Genomic DNA, 26222 nt, shown 5'->3' with positions numbered 1-26222 from the left:
TTTCTCAAAATCTAATTTACTTTCGTAAACTATGTGTCAGATCAAAATCAGATTAACAAATTCAAAAGGAATGAATAATAAATAGCTCATACAATGACATATTTATTATTTAACTAAATAATAAATATGTAACTAAAAATCTTGTTAGCTTTTGGTTGAAAGCTAACAAGATAGTTACAATGATAGTTGCATTGTGGCTTATTATATATAGAATACTTACTCTTTCCATACAAAGCTATAAACTATAAGCACGTACATACACTTAAAAAAATTCACTTTTTTGGCGATAAATATCACTGCTAAAGACTTAGGATCATCATTAATTCTCACTTCAAAAAATTTCGTAACATATATATAACAATACGCATGTGGTCCGTATAAATTACTTGATAAAACAACAATAACAATGTATCAGTAACTCTAAACTAGAAATATCAAATCACTCATGGAGTTATTGAGATAATTGAAATCATTAGGACCATGTCAAATTTGAAAAATCGAAGAATTGTATTTACAAATGGATAAAGCATTGTTTTCTATGTATTGTGATCTCATCGATCAGATAAAAAACATTCATGAATCTCAAAATTCGATTGATGCAATCATCGCACTTGCTTTTCTTACCCTCCTATTGTGCCTCCTATTGTGCCTTATGAAGAAATGGGAATAGGTTGATACATATACAAGAGGGCATTGCTGTAAATATAAAGAGTTAGTTAGTTAGTCGTTAGTTAGTCGTTTGTCAAGTTAGTTAGAAGTTGTTATTAGCATCTTAGCTGACACGTGATAGGTAGTTAGTTAGACTTTAGCACATTATAAATATGATGTAGCAACCCATGTGGGTTAATTAATTCAATACACATAATTACAGTTTTTTCTCTAATTTGATGAATCTTCATCTTCTCTGCATAGATTAGGTCACAGATTATCAATAATTCAACATGGTATCAGAGCTTGAACTCATGATTATGAGTTAGATCTTGCCTAATTAGTGGAGATTTCTGTAATTTACTGTGCTTTCTGTTGGTTTGATCTCTAACAATGTCTAAAACTGACATTGATCATCTTCATCCTTCAGACACTACAGGAGTTTCTATCATCTCGCTACGATTGGCATGGTCAAAGAATTACTCGCTATGGAGCCATACGATGCGAATTCAGTTGTTAGGAAAAAACAAGCTGGGATTGGTCGACGGTACTTTGAGTATGGACAAATTTGATAAGGAACTTAGTCATCAATGGAATCGCTGCAATGCAATTATAGTAGGATGGATTATGAGCTCAGTAGCAAATGAGTTACTTACAAGAATACTATATGCTAAAGATGCCAGAGCAGTCTGGGAAGATCTCAGGGAGCGTTTTGACAAGTTCAATGCATCACGAGTCTATCAGCTGCACAAGGGAATAACAACAATTATGAAAGGTTCAAACAATATTTTGACCTATTTCTCAAAGCTTCTAGGTCTGTGGATCAAATTTGACAGCATGGTTCCCAATCTTTGTGATTGTCCTAGATCCAAGGATTTTATTGCGCATATGGAGAGCTAGAAGTTGATGCAATTTCTGATGGGACTTAGTGAATCCTATGATTATGCGAGGAGCCAAATTCTCATGACTAGCCCTACACCTAGTATCAACAAAGCTTACTCCATGCTTATTGAAAGGGAAAGCCAACGCACTTATCAGAAACCACAAAGGAATTGAGAGATACAATGTGACTTTTGTCATTTGAATGGACACACTAAGCTCAACAATTATCGTCTTATATGATACCCACCTAATCATTTAAAAAATAAGAAGAAATCAGGATATATGAACACATCATATAATGTTCAAACAGAGAGGGATGCAAGGATGGCATGAAATGCATGCAATGAAGGGAATATGCAAAGAGCACCACAATTTAACAGTAGACAGTATGACCAGATAGTAAACATGCTGGATGAAGAAAAATCTCATGTCAATATGGCAGGTATGATCCATTCTTTTATGGCTAATATAGAGCAAGAGAAATGGATAATTGATACAGGGGCATCCAATCACATGACTGCACATCTGAATAACTTGTCTGATGTTAGGGTTAATAATCCAAATGAATGTGAAAAGGTATATTTGCTAAATGGAGGAGTGACTTTAGTTTCACATACAGGGAAATGCAAGCTTACAGATACAAATGAAATCAACAATGTATTTTTTATTCCAAATTTTAAGTATAACCTGCTATCAGTGTCAAAGCTAACTAGGGAATTGAGTTGTTTTATGTCCTTCTATCCCGACTTCTGTTTGTTCCAAGACCTTTCCAATGGGAAAGTGAAGGGGATTGGTAGAGAGAAGGATGGCCTATGCCTCTTGAACTCTAAGAATTCTACCAAAAGAGCAATTGTAGGTAATACGATCACAAATATGTAGTATACTGATCAACTGAATAAGACAGACTTATTGCTGTGGCATAAGAGATTGGCAATGCTTCCAACACAACTATAAAAGAGCTACTTGGTTGCAAATTAGGTGACTGTAAAGATGTTGTGGAGAATTGTAATGTGTGCCCTTAGCTAGACACACCAGATTAGATTTTCCTTGTAGTGATACAAAATCATGTAAGGCTTTCCAACTGTTACATATGGATGTATAGAGACCTCATAACAATCCTACTTTTGATGGAAATAAATACTTCCTTACTGTTGTTGCTGATTTCACTCGTGTCACTTGGGTATTTCTTATGAAGTTAAAAAATGATGTCTTATCTGCTTTAAGATCTTTCTTCAAGATACTGCAAACACAGTTTATAGCTGAGATTAAAACTATGAGTTCAGACAATAGTTGGGAGTTTGTGAATTCTAATTTAGCTGAATGATTTAAAGATTTGGGGATTGTTCACCAGAAAACTTGTGTTTATACTACTCAGTAAAATAGAGTTGCTGAGAGGAAACGTAGACACTTGTTAGAGTTAGCAAGAGCACTTAAGTTTCAAGGTCACATTCCTATTACCTTTTGGGGTCACTGTGTTCTCACATCTGCATATATTATTAACAGGCTGCCATCAGTTGTTTTACAAGGAAAAATCTCCTTATGAAATGTTGTTTAACAAGAAGCCACATTTAGATCACCTTAGGACACATGGATGTTTGTGTTATGCAAGTGTTTTACCCAAGGCTGATAAGTTTGCAAGTAGAGTTGTACAAGCTATTTTCATGGGTCACTCATTTGTCACTAAAGGTTATATCCTTATTGACATAGCAAAACAAACGTATTTTGTGAATAGGGATGTAGTGTTCAGAGAGTTCACATTTCCCTTTCAAAACTCTTCTGCATCTGATGGTGCTTGTTTTTCTGATACTGGTTTTAACCTTTCATATGATCCTTCTACTTTTGACACTCATCTTGATATATTCACTTGTCCTGATTCAAATCCTCATGTACCTGGTTCCCCTCTTGATGCATCTCATGTGCCTGCTCCAGTGGCAATTCCTGTACATGAACCTTTAGTTGACAATTCTTCTAATCCTCCAAGAAGGTCTTAAAGACTGTCCTCTAGACCTCTTTGGATGACAGATTATGCGACTGCACCATCTGGTAATTCTGTGCAATATCCCATCAGAGATTATGTCTCTTATAAAGGTTTGTCAACTTCACATCACGGTTTTTTGAGTATGTTGAACACTGTGGTTGAACCATCTTCTTATCAAGAGGATCACAGGACCCACATTGGATAGAAGCTATGAATATTGAGATAAAAGCTTTGTAGGATAATCATACTTGGGAACTGGTACACTTCCCTCCTATGAAGCAACCTATAGGTTGCAAATGGGTCTATAAAGTCAAGCTTCAGGCCAATAGTGACATAGAGAGGTTTAAGGCTCGTCTGGTGGCAAAAAGGTATAATCAAAAGGAAGGTCTTGATTACAATGAGACATGTTCTCTAGTTGTTAAGATTGCTACTGTGAGAATTGTACTATTTATAGCTGCTCAGCATGACTGGCATATCCATCAACTTGATGTATATAATGTTTTTCTTCAGGGAGATCTTCATGATGAAGTGTATATGCAGTTGCCTCAGGGTTTTCCAAGTCAGAGGGAGTCTGGCATAGTGTGTAGACTTGTTAAATCCCTGTATGGTCTCAAGCAAGAAAGTAGACAATGGAATGTGAAGCTAACAGAAGCCTTACTGCATTCTCAATTTCAACAGAGCAAATTGGATCATTCATTGTTCATAAAAAAGTAGGTGATAGCATAGTGGTCATCCTTATTTACGTGGATGATAAGTTGGTGACAAGAAATAATTTGGAATTGATCAGAAGGACCAATGAAGAGTTACACAAAGCATTCAAGATCAAAGATTTGGGAAATCTAAAATATTTTCTTGGGATGGAGTTTAGCAGATCAAATAAAAGAATATTGATCAATCAAAAGAAATACGCATTAATCTCAGAAACAGGACTGGGGGAGCTAAACCAGCAATGACACCATTAGAAATGAATGAGAAATTAACAATGATTGAGCTAAATAAGTTTACTGGAAAAGAAGATGATGACATGTTAGAAGATGTAGGACAATATCAAAGCGTCATTGGAAGATTATTGTATTTGACTTTAACAAGGCCTGATATAACATTCTCAGTACAAACTCTTAGTCAGTTTTTACAACAACTAAAGAAATCACATTGGGATGCAGCAATAAGGATAATCAGATATGTCAAGAGACAACCATGGCTTGAAATTCTAATGACAACAAAAGATCCAATGCTATGGTAGTTTACTGTGATTCAAATTGGGCCTCATACCCAAATACCAGAAGGTCAGTATCATATTTTTTGGTTAAATATGGGGACTCATTGATTTCTTGGAGGTCGAAGAAACAAACCACAGTGTCTAGGAGTTCAGCAGAAGCAGAATACAAAAGTATGTGAAGTGCAGTAGTTGAGGTAGTATGGTTGACAACTCTGATGAAAGAATTGGGGGATGGAATTGAGATGCCTATTGAAGTTTACAGTGACAGCAAAGCTGCATTGCAGATTGCTGCAAATCCTGTGTTTCACGAGAGGACAAAACATATAGAAATTGATTGCCATTTTATCAGGCAGAAAATTCAAGAAGGATTGGCAAAGACTGAACATGTGGGCACTAAGGATCAGACAACATACATACTAACAAAAGAACTTCCAAGAGCACAACATGAATACTTAGTTGGCAAGCTGGGGATGCTTAATATTTTCGCACCTGCCAGCTTGAGGGGGAGTGAAGAAATGGGAATAGGTTGATACATATACGAGAGGGCATTGATGTAAATATAAAGAGTTAGTTAGTCATTTATCAAGTTAGTTAGAAGGTGTTATTAGCATCTTAGCTGACACGTGATAGGTAGTTAGTTAGACTTTATCACAAAATAAATATGATGTAACAACCCTTGTGGGTTAATTAATTCAATACACACAATAACAATTTTCTCTCTAAAGTGATGAATCTTCATCTTCTCTGCATAGATTAGGTCACAGATTATCAATAATTCAACACCTCCGTGGCAGTGGTAGTCGAGACCATAAGATCGATCAAATGAAGAGGTTGTCGTGCTTGAAAAGGTAATTGTGGCTCGTGAGCTTGTTGCTGGTGTTGTATCACCCACTCACACGACTCCTAGCTTGGAGGAACACTTCTCACTACTTTTTAGATCTGTAAAAAGGAACTTGTCAAAAAGATATTTAAAAAAAGGAAGAAAACGTAATATATTACGTGCATTAGCAAATGTGTTACTCTAAGATTGAGCACGAAACTTCATTAGTCTAATGCGATCACATTATACAAATAAATGAACATATTTACTTGTTTCTTTGTAAAAATAGTTTTGAATTCATTTGTTTTAAATTCGCTCTATTTCTCTTTTTTTTTTCTTTCAGTATTTGAAGGATTAGTCACAATTGAGCTATTGCTAACAACATTAAACCTTGGCTTGGCAATTTGTCGAAATGTATGAACATGGTTAGCACATAAATATACAGTAAAATATAACTAATAGATAACAATCTCTTCTATTGTAATACTCCACTTTTGTTTCATATTTGTTGTTAACAGTCCATTTAAGATAGAATTAATTAATTAATTTCCTATTTTGGCTTTAAAATTAATTCTTTTTGAAAGTATGAACGTTGTAACGTTCCAACTTCCAAAAAAGTTTCTCCACTCTTAATTTTGGTATAGGTAAATTAGTTCTCATCTTCTTATTTATGATTTCTTAAGAGACGTGTAACAAAAAAAATGGACGAGTATTATGGGATAAAGGGAGAATATATTTTTTAGTTTAAGATAACAAGATTAAAAGTTTTTTTTTTAAACTTTTTAACACTTTGTGTCAAGTTAAAACCAGAAAAACAAATTAAAATTAAGGGAGTTTCTTATTTATTTTCTAATGTTTGACAAATAAGGAACATGATAATTTATTTTTCTTTGAAGAATTGCAACAATAAAACTTGGACGTAATCATTATTTATGCAAGATATTATAATATTTAATTTTAGGTTATGTTGATTTTGAATGAACAAATTCTTCATTCTTTTTAGTTGGAATTTTACATTTTTCTAACTCTATCCAAAGGGTGCAATCTATTTTTAATGGTGTTTGGTAGTTCAGGTTGATATAATCTGCCAAGTGTCTAATTGTTTAATTGTATAATACAACTTGTATTATTATAATCCATATTACCTCAAAAAAAATAGAAAAAATATTACATGAAAACTAAACATGTTAGGCTTGTGCTGACATCTTGTTTACTTAATCTTGCTTTAGTGGAATAAACTTTTTAGTATGAAAAGACATGATTAGGTGTACTCCAACACTAATAAAGTAGGGAGATTATCCTATCGAGCAAACATGTGTCATGTATTTATTTGAAATAATGAAAGCTTTAAAAACTATAATAAATATTCGGTTTTAAAAAATAATATATATATATATATATATATATATATTCGATTTAATATATTTCTCGTTATATATGTTTGCTCGAAGTAGTATCAATTCGCTTTTTATAGGTATGAATTGATATATTGTATTGTTGACTTTTTTAAATAAGTTATTGCTACGTTTGGAGTCAACTATCACTATGGCTAATAATACTTTTTTGTTCCAAATTATATGACACGATTTATATTTTGAGCTAGAGTCAAACTTATTATTTTGACTAATAATTTAGACCTACATTCTTTAAGTTTTTAGAAAAATAATTTGCATATTTAGAAATTAAATAAAAAGTACTAAAAGTCAAAAGAACTAAAACTTAAAATATTTAAAGAGCATACAAATAATTGCAATCAAAGATTTTTATTATTTGATTCTTGAAAGCTAGCCTATATATCTTGTTCCACTAATAAGCTCCCGTAGCAATAGCAGCCCTTGTGTTAGCTTTCGGGTTCGCATCGAAATGTCCCCAAAAAGTAAAACACTAACAAAGGCGACTTCATATCCAAGAATATTCGAATCCGAGACTTCTGATTAAGGATGAAGGAGTACTTACCACTCCACTACAATTCTTATTGATTTGTGTTAGCATCTTAGAAAACTGTAATATAATATCAAAATTATATCATATAAATTGAGACAATAAAGTAGGGATAAAAGAAGAAGATGGTGATGTAAAACCATTCAAAGAAGAGAGGCTACAAAAGGACGCTTGGATTTGGTAGAAAAGAGCCTAAAAGAATCTTTCACATGTATTCAAACGTTATAATCAAAGTGAGAAAAGAGGAATTAGGAAGTTTGTTACATTTGCATGTATACATACAAAGGGATTGTAGGGACATGTTTGACTTTGTAAATATTTCTATAAACATTTTAACAAATTTGGAAATGCAACCAATCACTTTCTTTAAAGGCTTAAGTCCTTTTCATCTAATGCACCATTTCAAGAAAACACATAATTTTCAATTATCAACTACTGTATCTTCTTTTATGTAATTCCATATCTCCATCTACCCCACCCTCTGCCCCCTCCACCCACCTACGGACGGATTTAGGAAGTTGCGAGTATTTATCTTAACTTTTTCGATAAAAAAATATACTATGTATAAGGTGATTTTTTATGTGTATATATATAGAAAGAGAGATTTTGAATTTCTTAAACAACGAGTAGAGGCTGACGCAATGATTTTAGGTGTTCGAAATTTACTTTGAGATTTCAAAAATAAATCTCATGTGTTATACTTTTATTATTCAAATCTCCTTGGTAAAATTCTGAATTCGCTATTGTTCCACAACCCCATACACACTGTCTCTCCCATTAAAATATATTGATAGTGTAAAAACTCTTCTCACTTTGGATATATACAAGTCAAGGGCATATTTAATGCCATAATATCATATTCAGTTGAATCTAATACTTTCGACTTTCGACGTGGTATATAAATTTATGTGTAAGATTTATTAAAATTATAATTCAATTATTTTGAAATGAAGGGAGTATGAATTAGATAGAGTGTTAAATAGCTACATAAAGTAAATAATAGTTGAATTTAGAGTTTCAAAGCATCATTAATAAGATTAATTTAGTAAAATACACTTCTAATTAGGATTGTGTATCGATCGGTTCAGTTTTGACGTTTATCTGTTCGACTTATCCATTATCGATTTACAGATATGCTAAACCGTTATAGAACCATTAAGAAATTAACTTATCAGAACCATTTAGATATTGACCTATCAGTTATTAATCGAAATTGGTTTAACCATTAAGATTTGTCACAAAAAAACATTGAAAATCACTTAAAAACAAGGTGACAAGCCAAATAAACCATGCACATGAATTCACAAATTTCATCTTGCTAAAAAACAAACATTGTCACATTATAGAATACTGCCGAAAATAAAAGTATAAAACTAAATTCTAAGCCAATGACTTTCCATACAAAATGATAGAAATATAATTATTTAATTTACTATCGGTTATGATTAATCTCAAACAGTTCGATAACCTGATAAAAAAAAGGATTAAAATAATTATCAAAATCTCTAAATCAATAATTCATTACGTATTTTGATTTGATTTTTAATAACTCTACTTCTAATATTCATTTATCACTTTCAATTCGATTTTGAATAGCTCTACCTTTAATATTCATTCATATTACTTTACTCGTATTGACTGGACAGATTTATGAAGACGAAATGACAGGAATATAATTATGGATGTCGTTTTGGACCCGTGCTTGACCTTTGTCCTATCATTCAATAATTATTTGTCTTTATAACATTAAACAAACAATAATAATACTCTGTTTTCTCTCTCTGTTTGTGAATGGAGCAGCATATCGGTCACCATTAATGGAATAGTTATCTGGTCAACTCACATAAAAAAGAGTAGTTGTATCTTCTCCTCCTCTTCTTAATTACCCCATCTTTCACCCTTTTCAAGATTTCCCCTTCATTAAATCCTCACGTAAACTCCAAGAAACCAAATATCTATCCCCTGTTTCTGCTGCATGCAACAAAAACAGAGCCATAAGTCAAATAACCTTACTTATATGCTTCAAGTTTTCATATTAACTTTGAAATCATGTCGATGTTTAACAAATTGTTGTTGGTTTGGTTTTTTGTTGTAACACTGCTTCTTGGATATGTGTTTTCTGAAACAGAGCTTGAAGTTTTGTTAGAGATAAAGAAGTCATTTCTTGATGACCCTGAAAATGTTTTGTCAAATTGGTCTGATAAAAATCAAAATTTCTGTCAATGGAGTGGTGTTTCATGTGAAGAAGATACATTGAAAGTTGTGAGATTAAATCTTTCTGATTGTTCAATAAGTGGTTCAATTTCACCTTCTATTGGCTTTTTGCATGACCTACTCCATCTTGATCTTTCTTCTAATCAATTATCAGGTCCCATTCCACCTACTCTGTCTAATCTTTCTTCTTTACAATCTCTTCTTCTTTATTCTAACCAACTCACTGGCCCCATTCCCAATGAAATTGGCTTGTTGAAGAATCTCCAAGTTCTTAGAATTGGTGATAATGTTGGCTTAACAGGGCTGATTCCAAGTACTCTTGGTGATCTTGAAAATTTGGTTACTCTTGGTTTGGCTTCATGTAGTTTGAGTGGTATGATTCCTCCTGAACTGGGAAAACTCGGGCGGGTTGAGAATATGAATCTGCAAGAAAATAATCTTGAAAATGGAATTCCTGCTGAGATTGGTAACTGTTCTAGTCTTGTTGCGTTCAGCGTTGCAGTTAACAATCTCAATGGATCAATCCCGGAGGAATTATCTATGCTTAAAAACCTTCAAGTTATGAATTTAGCGAATAATAGTCTTTCAGGACAGATTCCTACTCAGCTTGGTGAAATGAATGAGCTGCAGTATCTCAATTTGCTTGGTAATCAGTTGGAAGGTTCGATACCAAAGTCGTTGGCGAAGTTGAGCAATGTTCGGAATTTAGACTTGTCTGGTAATAGACTTACTGGTGAAATTCCTGGAGAATTTGGGAGCATGAATCAGCTACAGTTCTTGGTTCTGACTAGTAATAATCTTTCGGGTAGCATACCGAAAACAATATGTAGTTCTAATCGAAACAGTAGTTTGGAACACATGATGCTATCTGAAAACCAACTTTCTGGTGCGATTCCTGTGGAGTTGAAAGAATGCATTTCACTAAAGCTGCTGGATTTGTCTAATAACACGCTTAATGGTTCGATACCAGTAGAGCTGTATGAGTTGGTTGAGTTAACTGATCTCCTACTTAACAACAACACATTGGTTGGTTCAGTTTCTCCGTTGATTGCAAATCTTACCAATCTTCAAACATTGGCATTGTCGCACAATAGTCTTCATGGCAATATACCGAAAGAGATTGGGATGGTCGAAAATCTTGAGATTGTGTTTCTATATGAGAATCAGTTCTCTGGAGAAATACCAATGGAGATAGGGAATTGCTCCAGATTGCAAATGATCGATTTTTATGGGAATGCATTCTCAGGACGCATTCCCATTACAATTGGAGGGCTGAAGGAGCTGAATTTCATTGATTTTAGACAGAATGATCTCTCTGGTGAGATTCCTGCCAGTTTGGGAAACTGTCATCAGCTGAAGATCCTTGATTTGGCGGATAATCATCTATCTGGTAGCGTTCCTGCTACGTTTGGTTATCTTCGAGCATTGGAGCAGCTTATGCTTTATAACAACTCACTTGAAGGTAATCTTCCTGATGAACTGATCAATCTTTCAAACTTGACAAGAATAAATTTTTCTCATAACAAACTGAATGGTAGTATAGTTTCCCTGTGTAGTTCAACGTCTTTTCTTTCGTTTGATGTTACAAATAATGCATTTGATCATGAGGTTCCACCTCATTTAGGATATTCACCATTTCTTGAAAGGTTAAGGCTAGGAAACAATCGTTTCACCGGAGAAATCCCTTGGACATTGGGATTAATCCGTGAGTTATCACTGCTCGATCTCTCTGGAAATGAATTGACTGGTTTAATACCTCCACAGCTTTCGCTGTGTAGAAAGCTCACACATCTCGATCTCAATAACAACCAGCTTTATGGATCAATTCCATCTTGGCTCGGAAACTTGCCACTCTTAGGTGAGCTTAAGCTGTCCTCAAATAAGTTCTCGGGACCTCTTCCTCGAGAATTGTTTAACTGCTCAAAGCTTTTAGTGCTATCTCTAGAAGAGAATTCTCTCAATGGAACTCTGCCCCTTGAAATTGGTGAACTCAAGTCCCTAAATATCCTAAATTTCGACAAAAACCAACTCTCTGGTCCCATTCCATCTACCATTGGCAACTTAAGCAAGCTATATATACTCCGTCTCTCGGGAAACAGCTTAACCGGTGAAATACCAAGTGAGCTTGGAGAACTCAAGAATCTTCAAAGCATACTGGATTTGAGTTTCAACAACATCAGTGGTCAAATTCCTCCTTCTGTTGGGACACTCACTAAGCTTGAAACACTTGATCTATCTCATAACCAACTCACCGGAGAAGTTCCTCCTCAAGTCGGTGAAATGAGTAGCTTGGGAAAGCTTAACCTCTCCTACAACAACCTTCAAGGCAAATTGGACAAACAGTATGCACATTGGCCAGCTGATGCATTCACGGGGAATCCACGTCTTTGTGGAAGTCCTCTGCAGAATTGTGAAGTCTCTAAGTCCAACAATCGGGGTTCAGGACTAAGTAACTCGACAGTTGTGATCATTTCAGTGATATCGACTACTGTGGCGATCATACTTATGTTGCTTGGAGCTGCACTCTTTTTCAAGCAAAGGCGAGAAGCCTTTAGAAGAGGAAGCGAAGTAAATAGTGCTTACTCATCCAGCTCTTCCCAAGGACAAAAGAGACCACTTTTCGCAAGTGTGGCTGCTAAGCGTGATATCAGGTGGGATGACATCATGGAAGCAACAAATAATCTAAGCAACGACTTCATAATCGGATCTGGTGGTTCAGGAACTGTCTATAAAGCTGAGCTGTTTAACGGAGAGATCGTGGCAATCAAGAGAATACCCAGCAAGGATGATCTCTTGCTAGACAAAAGCTTTGCAAGAGAAATCAAGACACTTTGGAGGATAAGGCACAGACACTTGGTGAGGCTACTTGGATACTGTAACAACAGCGGAGAAGGTTCAAATCTATTGATTTATGAGTACATGGAGAACGGAAGTGTGTGGGATTGGCTTCACAAGCAGCCAGCTAATAATAACAAGAGGAAAACATGCCTCGATTGGGAGGCAAGGCTGAAGATCGCGGTGGGATTAGCACAAGGAGTTGAGTACCTTCATCATGATTGTGTACCCAAGATCATTCATAGGGACATCAAATCAAGCAACATTCTACTAGACTCAAATATGGAAGCACATTTGGGAGATTTCGGGCTGGCTAAAGCCGTTCATGATAACTATAATTCCTACAACACTGAATCAAACTTGTGGCTTGCTGGTTCATTTGGTTATATTGCTCCAGGTATATATCATTCCTGAATTCTCGAGTATTAGCATTCGGAAATAGTTTTTTTTTTTTTATACTAAGTTGCTTATTTGTTCGCAGAGTATGCTTATTCTTCGAAGGCAACTGAGAAGAGTGATGTTTATAGCATGGGGATTGTACTGATGGAGCTAGTGAGTGGAAGGATGCCAACTGATGGGAGTTTTGGAGAAGACATGGACATGGTGAGGTGGGTTGAATCATGCATCGAAATGTCTGGGACAGTTAGGGAAGAGCTCATTGATCCTGTTTTGAAACCATTGTTACCTAATGAAGAAAGTGCTGCACTTCAGGTGCTGGAAATAGCACTTGAATGCACCAAAACTGCACCTGCTGAAAGGCCATCTTCGCGCAAAGTTTGTGATCTGTTGCTACATGCATTTAATGATAAGGTGGTTCATTCTGATAAGATGAGTCCAGACAATTACGTCTAGACGTTTAGTTCAATGGAAATTTCCTAAGTTTTGTAAGATCAGCTAATATCTATCTTGTGAAAAAATTGAATATGTAAAAGCATTGTTTCTGGCTAGGAAAGGTTTCCATAAGAATATATTATATATCTATTTTTCCTTTGAAGAATCCTGTCTGTGTTATTTCTAGGAACTGAAAATAGCATGGGAGAATGTTAACGCAAAGAACGAAATGTAGTAGAATTTAACTAATAACGTTATCAACAAGAACGACAACATATCCAGTGTAATCCCATAAGTGGGGTCTAGGGAAGGTAGAGTGTATGCTGACCCTACCTCTACCTCGAGATAGAGAGACTGTTTCTGACAGACTTCGGCTTAAAATAAAGCATATAGTAGCTAATAATATTATCCATTTATCCAAGATATAGACAATGATGTAGTAAAACTTTTGAGTGAGGCAATAACAAAGTCAAAGTATTTTGGTCCCTTCTCTCAAATGAACGATGTGCTATATTTCAAGTCTCGACTCTCTACATCCACGAGGTATGGATATTGAAAAACCATTAAACTGTGAGAGGGGGAGTGGGGAGGGGGATTGTAGAGGTGACCGGTACGACAATCGAAAAAAATAGCAAAAATTATGTTTGTGATTGAGAAAGAAAAGTGAGACGTGATTAAACGGGTCTACGTTTTTTTAATTTAATTTATTCTGTCCTTTTCTATAATATGAAAATCTGACAAGTCCATAGCATTCAAATGAATAAAAATGAACCTTAATCTTTCTATGATTTCGTTTTTATGTTTATTTTCTTATATCGTGTATTTTTCTTCACATTGTCATGCATGTTAGTCTTCTTTTTTCGGTAATTTTCATATATGGCTAATATATTTCATAACTTTTCAATGAGAATTATATTTCACATGATTATTTTGTTGACGTAAATTAGAGTAACTTTTATTACTATAGTAACAATTTAAATACCTATTTGTGGTACTTGCCAAATAAATTGTGATAACATTATCTTATTTCAATTTTGTAACTTTATATCTCTCTTACGTTACTCTAGACTAGAATATTTATTTTTAGTCCAATTATGAGGAAGACACAAATTTATCGTTATTTTTTTCATCAACAACAAATAAATTTGATGCAATAAGAGCCTTTTAAAGTATTAATTTCATAAGTCATTATTTTTTTTCTTTATAAGTGAAAATGCATAGTAACGTGTTCAATCAATGCATAATTTATAAAGTTTACCTTTAAAATTTATTTGAGTAATATGTAGTATCTCATATTTCATATGCCGTTATCATTATTGAGAAGTGAAAATACATAGTACCATATAATGCAAATATAATATTTTCTATTATATATTTTGTTTGTTGTTAATTTATTTTGATCGATTACATGTTAAACAGTTAAATTAATACAAAATATTCAGCAGTTTATACAGTTGCATTTAGAATTATTTGAATAATATATACATTATCTTGATCTTGTATTTCTATTAAGTCGTTAATGTTAATGTTATGTGAAATACATAGTAACGTATTTAATGCAAATAAAAAAATGATAATTTTGTTTAGTGTTTATTTGTCTTCACCTATTACATGTTAATAAAGTAACACATTATCCGAAAATTTATAAAATTGCCTTTCGAATTATTTGAGTAATATGAAAAATCTAGTAATTTATAAGTCGTTATAGTTATTGAGTGAAAATACATAGTAACGTATTTAATGCAATTAATTGTTTGTTTGCGTCTTTACCTTTTTTTATTTAAAGGAGTATACACAATAAAATATGACAAGTAAAATGAATCGAAGCACGTGCTAAATAATGACATAAAAGAATTTAAATAGTTAGTGATGATGAATCATCAGTGCGTATTAATTTATAACCTAGAAAGAATAGCATATTCAAGTTTCTTGTATATAAAAAAAAGAATTAATTCCACTAACAATAAATTTAAAAAAACATCGTTATTTCTTAACGTAAGCACATAAAATACAGGTTAATCAAGAGGAACCCATCATATTTTAAGTTCTTTTATTATATTATAATTGATTTGATTTTCAAAACATATTGCGACATTCATTAGAAATTCTTATTTAGTTGATTATCTTTTTGAGTTAGTTTTTGTTTGATGTTTTTTAATCTATATTTCTATTTGTTTTTTTGAGTTTTATTTATAATAAAAAACTATGGAGGTGTAAGAGGTGATCGATGTGATGATCAATGATTGAAAAAATGTGGCAAAGATACGTATTTGTGCTTGAAAAAGGAAAGTGAGACATGAATAAATGGATCTATGTTTTCTATTCATTCTATCATTTACTATAAAATGAATATATCATAAATTAATAGCGTCCAATTAAATAAAATAAATATTTTTATTATTGAATTTTGATGTTATGTGATAAAGTTATCAAGTTTGACGAAAGATATGAAATATATTATTTATTTATTTACTTATTTATGCTTAAGCATAAACTTCAAATCTCAAGTTAAAGGTAGGAGAAATTTCATCCATCTAGAGTTTTTTTAATGCCAAATTTTTTCAAAGAAAATTATAATAAACAAAACTCTATGGCACTTGGTAAAGCCTAAATCTGTCTACATTTTTTATTTTATGTTTATTTTTTCCTTCAAATTGTCATGTTAGTCTTCTACTCTTCTTCCCTCTAATGAGAATCTCACATGAATAACCTGACTTTCTTAATAAAAAGTAGGGAAACGATGTTTTATAAGTGATGTTCTATGTTTATTATATCTTTTCAAATAAATAACGCCCCCAACTCCTATTTCTTTATCATTCCACCCCAGCCACGCCACGCCCTCCCGTTTTTATTACTTTTGCTAGATTACATATGAATGCTCTTGAAAATTGAGATAACATTTTTTTACTTAATTACCAAAAATAAGTAAAATTCAATTATTTTCCAAAAACAAAATATTTGTTATGAAAACATTTTTCATGAATGTTAATTGCAACACAAACATTGCAATTTTTTTTTTTTATGTTTGGTTAATTATAAAAGTAGTTATCAATAAACATTTAAGAGAAAATGGCCAAAAGCCCCCTCAATCTATAGCCGGATTCTCAACTACACACTCATACTTCACGGGGTCCTATTACCCCCTGAACATTTTTTTTTACATATTATCTCACCCTTATTTGCTGACATGTCGAAGAAGGTGAGAACAACTCCCTTAGGCGTGTAAGAAGAGAAAATAAAACGTCAAAAGCTGAAGAAAAGTACACGCGTGAGTCCAAATCAGTTATAATTAATCCCCAATGGTATAATCTCATTCTCTCCCAAAATCAAACTCTCTTTTTCTCCCTCTTTTTCTCAATTTTCAATTGTATATTCTTTCATTCTCTCCCAAATCAGCTTAAAACTTGAATTTACTTGTCAAAACATTCAACTACAGTATTAATTTCGAAAAAGCTTGAAGCTTTAGGGCTTGTAATTTCTCCGATTTCATAGTTAGGGTTCAAAAATTGTTCTTCAAATTTATCGTTTTTTGCTTTGTTAGGATAAATATTGACAAATGCGGACTTGAATAAGCTTTCATAGTTAAGGTTCAAAAATTGTTCTTCAAATTCAATTGGAACAAAATCTCATAACATGAAGAGAGTAGGGGTGAATATGGAGTGATTGAAAAAGGGTTAGGGTTTAGAGAAAGAAAGAGAAAAATGAAAAGATTAAGAATCTGGTTTATGTGGACATGTCAGCAAATAAGGGTAGATAATGTGTAAAAGAAATATTCAGGGGGTAATAGGACCCCCGTGAAATATGAGTGTGTAGTTGAGAATCCGGCTATAAGTTGGGGAGGCTTTTGGCCATTTTCTCAACATTTAAAGTTAAAATAAGTGTTGGGATCTACAATATATCGTTGTGAAACCAAAGTAGATGGTATACGAATTTCTAGTGTACCCGTGGAATAACGCTTTATTGGACCTTACATATAATTGAAATTGAATTAATCAAGACTTCAATGCGAGTATCAAACACAACATGAGAAATAAAAGATACATATAACTAATAATGCTTGCAAATTTACCTATATCGTTAACGAAACGTCGATACATTCACTGAATGTTACCTAAATGTGACACATTCATGTTTATTACTAGTCCAGTACAATTTTGTATCTTCCTTTCTACTTTACAATTTTCCCATGTGCATTAAAATACTTTACAACAAATTCACCAGAGTTTTCCCAGATTAGACATATTCATCATAAAGAGGACATAAAACAAGTCTCAACTTAGAAACACATATCCTACAATTGGTACTAAACTTAATTTGACACAGAATAGGAAAAGTTGGAATATACACAAATAAGGAGATGCAAAAAATGATACGTATCAAAAAGGCGTTAAAAGTGACAGAAGAATGATCAAGCAAACATCTTTTATACTAGTACTGATCGTCGAGGGTACAACAGAAACAACCTCTACCTTCACAAGGTAGGAGTAAGGTCTATATAGGTACACACCACTCATCCCAGACCCCGCTTGTCACGGGATATGTTGTTGGTGGTGGCATGATTAACAAAGATTCTGAGGACTTTGATATAAACATAATTGATACGTCCTGTGATAATTTCTATAACAGATGCATCAAATCCACCAAGAAATAAGTTCAGATAAGGCTGGCACTTTGTATAGGTTGGGTTGCTGGATATGGGATCCTCGTAGTAGGCTGGACCTAGATCCAGCCGAGAGAAGGCAGTCTTTAAATAAAAACAGGTTTGGAAAGCAAAAGAATGCTTGACGTTTTCTAATCTTTTTCCTGCTCTAGGACTGAGTAGCACAAAAAGAAGGGGAGGGGGGAAAGGGCAGCTCGGTGCACTAAGCTCCCGCTATGTGCGGAGTGTCTCTGGAAGAGCCGGACCACAAAGGTCTATTGTACACAACATTACCGTGCATTTCTGCAAGAGGTTGTTTCCACAGCTCGAACTCAAAAGGAGGGGCTACCATTACTGGCCCAATGATAAAGCACTGTTATGCAAGTGAAACCTTACAAGAAACAGGTGTTTCTGGGGGAGGAGTGAAAGGTATGAATCACATCTCTACTGTATAAAGAACAAGAGTGGCTATTACTAGCAAAAGAAGCAATTGTGTAAGAACTGGTTATATGATTGTACGTGTAATATTCAAACTGCATCCCTTAAGTAATTGTATAACCTAAAACAGGATTGTTGCGCGAATTCAGGTAACGACAAAAAGGGAAAAACCCGAAAGAGACAAGGGATGCATAACTAGGAAACAATGGAACTGGATCACATAAGAATGAATCTGGACAACTAGCGGATAAACCTCATGCATCGACTAAGGTTACAATCTCATAAAAGCTGGGTTACGATCCATAAACTTCTAATTCATCACGAATGCAAATAACATAATGTCTAAACATCATCCATACAACAGATACATACACCATTTTTCAGTTTTCACAGATGAGTAAGCAGAATAATTGATCATGAGATATGGCATAATAAAGTAAAGAATTTTTTCTAAAATAACATGTAAGAAAACGAGAGTTGGAACAAAGTATTTTCATTTCCAAAGCTACCAACTGTCTTGAAAGTAAACTAAGTTTATGGACCACCAATTGCAGGAAATAAAATGTACTGATACACAAGCCAAGATGGCAACGAACAACCTTGCAGAACTTTATTTCTCTCCTCGACAAAGTCAAGAAAATAAAGATCGCAAAACCCAAAAAGACCAAGTTCTAAGACTTATCTAGAGAAGCTTTAGCAAACACTAATCGAAAACTATAACTGTATTGCTCGTTATTTTCACCTAACCTTAAACTATTTGATGGCCACCTTTGGGATATCATGTTACTGGAGAAGACAGTTCCATTGAAGGAACATTTGATGGAAGTTGAAAAGGAAAAGAAAATTGTACTCAAGACCTTCCTATGTTGTTGAATCTTGAGCCCAGTTTGTGCTTCCCCATTCTGAAAAGAGGTTAAAAAGGAAAGTTTTTTTATAACATAAAAAAGTTGGGATAAATTACCCATTAGCAAGAATCCTGTTGCCCCAGAAACCAATTATGTATTGATCGGCACCCAACACCCTCTACAGCACAACACATGGTGCTGCCAAATCTTCAGCATCCCATAACTGCGCAGTTATACACAAAACTACCTGATCTCTTCCGGCCAAGCAAGGTCCATTCTGGAGGCCCTTCACTTGGCACCCACGAATTCACCTCAATATACCCTTCGCCCATAACCCTAGGCCCTCCAACTACAATTAATCTATTGCCGCATGCCCGAAAAGCTAAACCCCATCCATTCATGGAAGCAGCTCGTTCAGGCAACCGTCCAATGGAAACCCATACCTTGTTTTGCTTGTCGTACTTCCTAACCTCCATGGCAGCATAATCAGCAGCATACAGTTGGTTATTTACAACTGCCACCAACGGAGGTGCTTCAGATGTAACAGGGATATCATTCCTAGTTGCGTTAGGTCGCACAGGGGACATGTTTGGGATTTCCGTCCATTTTCCTGTTGTCAGATCATACTCCTCCGCACATGTCATCAGCTTCGATTCAGCTCCACCAACGCCCCCTATCACGTAAAATTTACCATCCATGAATACGCCCGAGCACATCTTGCGTGGCTGGTTCATGCTTGCTAATGTCCTCCAAGTGCCTTGCTCCGAGTTGTAGAGCTCAGCTGAGTTGAGGATTTTGCCTCGTGAATCACAGCCGCCAGCGAGAATGGCAATCTCTCCACGGCTGGCAGAACCGAACAGGCACCTAGGCGCATTCATCTGCATCCCGGATGTCCATGTATTTGTCAGTAAGCTGTACCGATAAATAACATGTGCCAACACCTCCTTTCCAAAAACAAGAAGCTCCGTACCAACCGCCAAAGATTCCTTGTCGGAGAACACGAAGCATTCATTGGGATTCATGGTCGGCAAATGCATCCAACGGCGCCTAGTAGGGTCAAATACCTCCCATTCGAGCAGCTGGCACGAGAAATATACCCAGTGCTCAACGACACCCATTTGTCGCCGCAACCTATACAGTTCACCGCTCCTAACTAATGAGCGAAATTCACTATTCAAAGATGCTACGGTGCCATAATCTGACCTTGAGGCCCGAATGAGAGAACTTACAGAGTTATCCCGGCCAATGGCAGGAATAAGCGTACTGATATCACCATTATCCCCAGCCTGATGCTGATTGCCAACTTGCTCATCAGGGGGTGCTGCAGCAGAATCATCCTCAGCATGACCCTGATTGTCAGCTTGCTCATCAGCGGATGCTGAATCAAAATTCTCCCCAGCACGACCCTGATTGTCAGCTTGCTCATCAGCGGATGCTGAAGAATTGCCCACGGAGAAAACCACTCCTTCTAGGTCAGAACCATCAGACTGCTTCTGCAACTTGCATTGCACATTTTCACCCTCCTCATCATTTTCCAATGGCCTTTTGCCATTCTGGGCATCAATCCTATCAATGTGATAACTCATGCAGCCCGTCCAGTTACTTTCTGTCCGACAATCCCTTTGAACCAAACACGTACGATCTTCCAACATGTCTTCCAGATTGAACCCTAGAATAAACACCAATTCCGCAACCGTCCTGTGATCTGGATCCTAAACCCTGTGCTCAGCCCTAACAAAACTGATATCCATGGAACAAAATTAGTAACAACAACCCCAAAAAAAAAGATTCATCAAAACTCATAAATCCAGGTTAAAAACAAAGAACACACAGAAAAACAAATTCTCAATCACCAAACCACAGAAACATAATTTTTCCCTAGCTATATCTCATTCAACATCAGTTTTGATCATTAATTAGAGAAAATCAAATCAAACCCCAGTGACACTCAAATGTATAAAACAATTCTGATAAACACAAATGCAGGATTTTTTCAGTAAACAAAAAAAATCACAAACATCTATAACCCCTCATTGATTCAAGTTAAAAAAAAAAAAAACACAAACATCTATAATCCCTCATTGATTCAAGTAAAAAAAAAACCTATAATCCAGATCAAGCAACTCCTTTACAAAAAGATTCAACATTCAATCCAACAGATCCTGTAAAAACAATCAAACAACAAAAACCCCAAAACCAAAAACTAAAAAAAAACACCCTAAAAATCAAATCTTTCAATCAAATAAACATGCAAGAATCATTAAAGATTCAGACTTTATAACCCCCAGATCTCCAAAATTCAGATCAAACAACCCCCTTTTGCTCAAATTCACCAAACATCAATCAATCAAACACCAAAACTCCAATCTTGCATTGTTACCAAACAGAAAAAACCACTCCAAACAACTAAAAAGAAAGAAAAAAAACTTACAGATTGGATAAGATGAAAAGGAGGAAGAGAGAACCCTTGATTGGAATTGAACTGAAACTGAAAAAAAGAAGACTCTTTTCTTCTATATATATAACAAAAAACTCTACCACTTTAATTTTCTTGGTTTTCCCTATCTATCTATATAGTCTTTTTCTTTCTTTTGTTCTTTCTGTTTTTCTGTTTGTACTTAGTATAAGGGGCAGTTACTTGTTTTTTTATAAAAAAAAATTTTTAAAAAAAGGGAAAAAAATGGAAGAAGAAGAAGAGGAGAAGAAAGCTATGGGGGGAGGGGGATTTTTCAAGCCTTTGGATTCTCTCTGAAAATCAAAGCAAGGTTTTATGGCATAATTTTAGAAGGAATACTACACTTTATCTCTCTTCTTCTTCTCATTTCTCTCTCTAAAAAAAACTCCATTTTATTACATTTGCTTAAATAGATTTTCTTGAATTATAAATAAAATAAATAATTATACAATAAACAGCTGGATATTATGTGTATAATTGTTGTATGTATATATAAAAAATTTGTAGAAAAAAATACAAAAAAGACAAAGAGAAAGGTGGGAAGAAAGGGAGGATAAGGAAGTTGTGGGTCCCACTTTACAGCTTAGTTAGAGGTTTTCTTCTTTACTTATACTTCTTAAAAAGTTTTTTTTTTTTAACTAATTATTTTTTGGTTTAAGTGGATACTTGGTTTATATATAATTAATTATATTGATCGTAAAATAAAGAGATAAATATATATTGTTTACGTGATATATGTAAAAATAACTTATTTGAGATTTTAATTAGTGAATAATGAGATGAACTTATTGTTTTTTTGACTGAGTAGATAAATTATAGGAAAATATATTTAAGTAGATGTTAGTTCAAGCGTATATGCTCATAAATAATTCAGTAGATAAAATTAATTACGTTGAACGTAAAATAAATATTTTTTACGTGATATATGTAAAATAACTTAAATGGGATTTAAATTACTAAAGAATAAGATGAACTAATTATTTTCGTAATTGAGTAGATTATTTATAAGAAATATGTTTAACTAGATGCTAGTTCAAGTGTATATGCTTATAGGTAATTCAGTAGATAGAATTAATTATGTTAAATGTAAAATAGAGAAATAAATATCTATTTTTTACGTGATATACGTAAAATAATTTAAAAGGAATCTAATTATTTAATAATGTCATGAACTAAATTATTTATGTTTTACTGAATAGATAAATTATATATAAGCAAAATATGTTTAACTACATATTTTTTTCAAACGTATACGCTCATAAATAATTTAGTTGATAAAATTAATTACGAATAACTTATTTGAGATTTTAATTAGTGAATAATGAGATGAACTTATTGTTTTTTTGACTGAGTAGATAAATTATAGGAAAATATATTTAAGTAGATGTTAGTTCAAGCGTATATGCTCATAAATAATTCAGTAGATAAAATTAATTACGTTGAACGTAAAATAAATATTTTTTACGTGATATATGTAAAATAACTTAAATGGGATTTAAATTACTAAAGAATAAGATGAACTAATTATTTTCGTAATTGAGTAGATTATTTATAAGAAATATGTTTAACTAGATGCTAGTTCAAGTGTATATGCTTATAGGTAATTCAGTAGATAGAATTAATTATGTTAAATGTAAAATAGAGAAATAAATATCTATTTTTTACGTGATATACGTAAAATAATTTAAAAGGAATCTAATTATTTAATAATGTCATGAACTAAATTATTTATGTTTTACTGAATAGATAAATTATATATAAGCAAAATATGTTTAACTACATATTTTTTTCAAACGTATACGCTCATAAATAATTTAGTTGATAAAATTAATTACGAATAACTTATTTGAGATTTTAATTAGTGAATAATGAGATGAACTTATTGTTTTTTTGACTGAGTAGATAAATTATAGGAAAATATATTTAAGTAGATGTTAGTTCAAGCGTATATGCTCATAAATAATTCAGTAGATAAAATTAATTACGTTGAACGTAAAATAAATATTTTTTACGTGATATATGTAAAATAACTTAAATGGGATTTAAATTACTAAAGAATAAGATGAACTAATTATTTTCGTAATTGAGTAGATTATTTATAAGAAATATGTTTAACTAGATGCTAGTTCAAGTGTATATGCTTATAGGTAATTCAGTAGATAGAATTAATTATGTTAAATGTAAAATAGAGAAATAAATATCTATTTTTTACGTGATATACGTAAAATAATTTAAAAGGAATCTAATTATTTAATAATGTCATGAACTAATTATTTATGTTTTACTGAATAGATAAATTATATATAAGCAAAATATGTTTAACTACATATTTTTTTCAAACGTATACGCTCATAAATAATTTAGTTGATAAAATTAATTACGTTGATCATAAGATATATAAAAATATATATATGTATATTCTACACAGAAAAATTTTAAAATTAACTTAAAAGGAATCTAAATGACTAATAATGATGTAGAGAAATTTGAATAAATTAATTTAGGTAGTAACCATTTATCTAGTTAGTATCATATATCAAACAGGAAATTCATGCATAATTACATCATAGTCTAAAAATAATAATTTAAAAACTTTTTCTATGAAAAAAATGCGAACAAAGTATCAAATGAATTACACTAAACTTAAAATAAAAAAAGAAAGCCATTTCCTTTATGTAAACACGTAAAATACAAAGAAAATTATTATAGTATTAGGTTTATTTTATCTTTCTCTTGAATCGATCTTGAAATACATTGGAATATCGTTTGAAAATTCGTATTCAAATGATTATCTTTTTGCTATAATTTTTCCTTAATGTTTTTGATCTTTTTTTTTATATATTTAATTTTATTAGTTTGGTTGATAATGAAAATATTTGTAATTTGCATGGATAGGGTTGAAAAGGTAATCGCGACTGATGATCTGAAAAGTGCGGCTGAGATAATTAGTGTTTGTAGTCGAAAAAGATAAGTGAGGCGTGAATAAGTAGGTTTATATTTTCTTTACATTTTCAGTACATTCTGTCGTTTACGTAAAAGTAAAAATCTCGTAGGTTGGTAGCGTCCAACAGAATATATTGACATTTTTTTTATTGAATTTTGATTTTACGCGGTGAAATGTACAAATTTGACGAAAGATATGAAACACAATTTATATATCTATTTACTTTAATATTTGGTATCTGAAAGTTTTTGATCAGTTGATTCAATCTGTCGTGCAGAGCTCATTTATCAGAAAAATACTCTTATTAAAAATATTTTCTTATTTAGAGCTTAAACTTTAAATTTAGGTTCAAAAAAGAGAAACTTCATCTCTTACCGTATTTTTTATGGCCAATTTCCTTTTTTTAAAATATAAATAAAAGTACATGGCGTTTGATAAAACCTTAATTTTTTACAACAAAAGATGAGAAACCCTAAAAGAAAAAATAAATCTTGTTTTGAATTTTGTAACATTATATCCCACATATGTTACACATTAAATAAAAATACGTAAATTTTAAAAAATATTTAAGTAATATATAGGAGTATCTGGTATTTCATAAAAAAAATATTGTTATTGAGAAGTGAAAATACATATATAGCACCGTATTTAGTGCAAATGTAATATTTTTTGTAATAAATTTTTGTTTATTGGTTTTTTTATCAGTTACATAGTAAAGTAATACAAAGTATCCGACAATTTATAAAGTTGCCTCTAAAATTTTATTTGAATAATAAATATTATTTAATAATTATTAAGTTATTATTGTTAATGAGAAGTGAAATACATAGTAACGTATTTGATGCAAATAAAAAAAATTATAATAAAATTTTATTTGTTGTTAATTTGGTCTTGAACAATTTAAAGTAATATAGGTAGTATCTAGTATATTATAAGTCATTATTTTTATTGAGTGAAAATAAATTGTAATTATTCAATTTTACAATAATTATAGAATGGATTATCTATTTAAAGTGTAAAATAATGAATTTTGTTATTTTATTGACAACAAAGCTAATACATATTTACTTAAATCCTATAAAAATAGGGAACACACCGATATTTACCTTACCTTGAAGTTTACAATAATCCATTTATCATGTCAAATATATAGTTTATTATTTTTCTCCAATTCAATTATAAAATAAAAATGTGGTCAAAATGCAAATTATACATATATATTCAATTTAATGATAGCAATCTAATTACAAAATTTGTTTTATGTTAAAAAAACTTGACAATCTAGAAATCTGTTATTGATGTTTGACTCACCCTCGTTTCACATTGGTATTTCTTTTGTTAGAGAAGTTACATTAATCTTGACTCAACGGGTCAAACTTCAATAAAAATAATATTTATTACGGTAGGTTATTAGTAAAATTATTCATGTTTGACTCACCCTCGTTTCACATTGGTATTTCTTTTTGTTAGAGACGTTACATTGATTTTGACTCAACTGGTCAAACTTCAATAAAAATGATATTTATTACAGAT

At 32.7% G+C, this 26222-nt stretch overlaps 3 protein-coding genes across 3 annotated transcripts in view; 2 read left to right on the top strand and 1 right to left on the bottom strand.

Moving 5' to 3' along the window:
• LOC125830748 (probable serine/threonine-protein kinase PBL3) overlaps positions 1–26222 on the top strand; it is a 253789-nt gene that overhangs the window by 28374 nt on the left and 199193 nt on the right. The window lies entirely within an intron of this gene.
• On the top strand, positions 9544–13398 carry LOC125830738 (LRR receptor-like serine/threonine-protein kinase GSO1). Its single transcript, XM_049509905.1, has 2 exons — positions 9544–12934; positions 13019–13398. The coding sequence occupies exons 1-2, from the start codon at positions 9544–9546 to the stop codon at positions 13387–13389; spliced, it is 3762 nt and encodes a 1253-aa protein (XP_049365862.1). The 3' UTR covers positions 13390–13398.
• Positions 18901–21943, bottom strand: LOC125830746 (F-box/kelch-repeat protein SKIP11-like). Its single transcript, XM_049509915.1, has 2 exons — positions 21722–21943; positions 18901–21030 (listed from the first exon to the last, which is right to left on the bottom strand). The coding sequence occupies exon 2, from the start codon at positions 20940–20942 to the stop codon at positions 19500–19502; it is 1443 nt and encodes a 480-aa protein (XP_049365872.1). The 5' UTR covers positions 20943–21030; positions 21722–21943; the 3' UTR covers positions 18901–19499.

The sequence above is a fragment of the Solanum verrucosum genome, unplaced genomic scaffold (genome assembly GCF_900185275.1).
Source record: "Solanum verrucosum unplaced genomic scaffold, falcon-dt-bn FXZP01000154.1, whole genome shotgun sequence".
Lineage (NCBI taxonomy): Eukaryota > Viridiplantae > Streptophyta > Magnoliopsida > Solanales > Solanaceae > Solanum > Solanum verrucosum.
The sequence above is the reverse complement of the archived record's forward strand: the minus strand, read 5'-3'. Positions and strand labels throughout refer to the sequence as shown.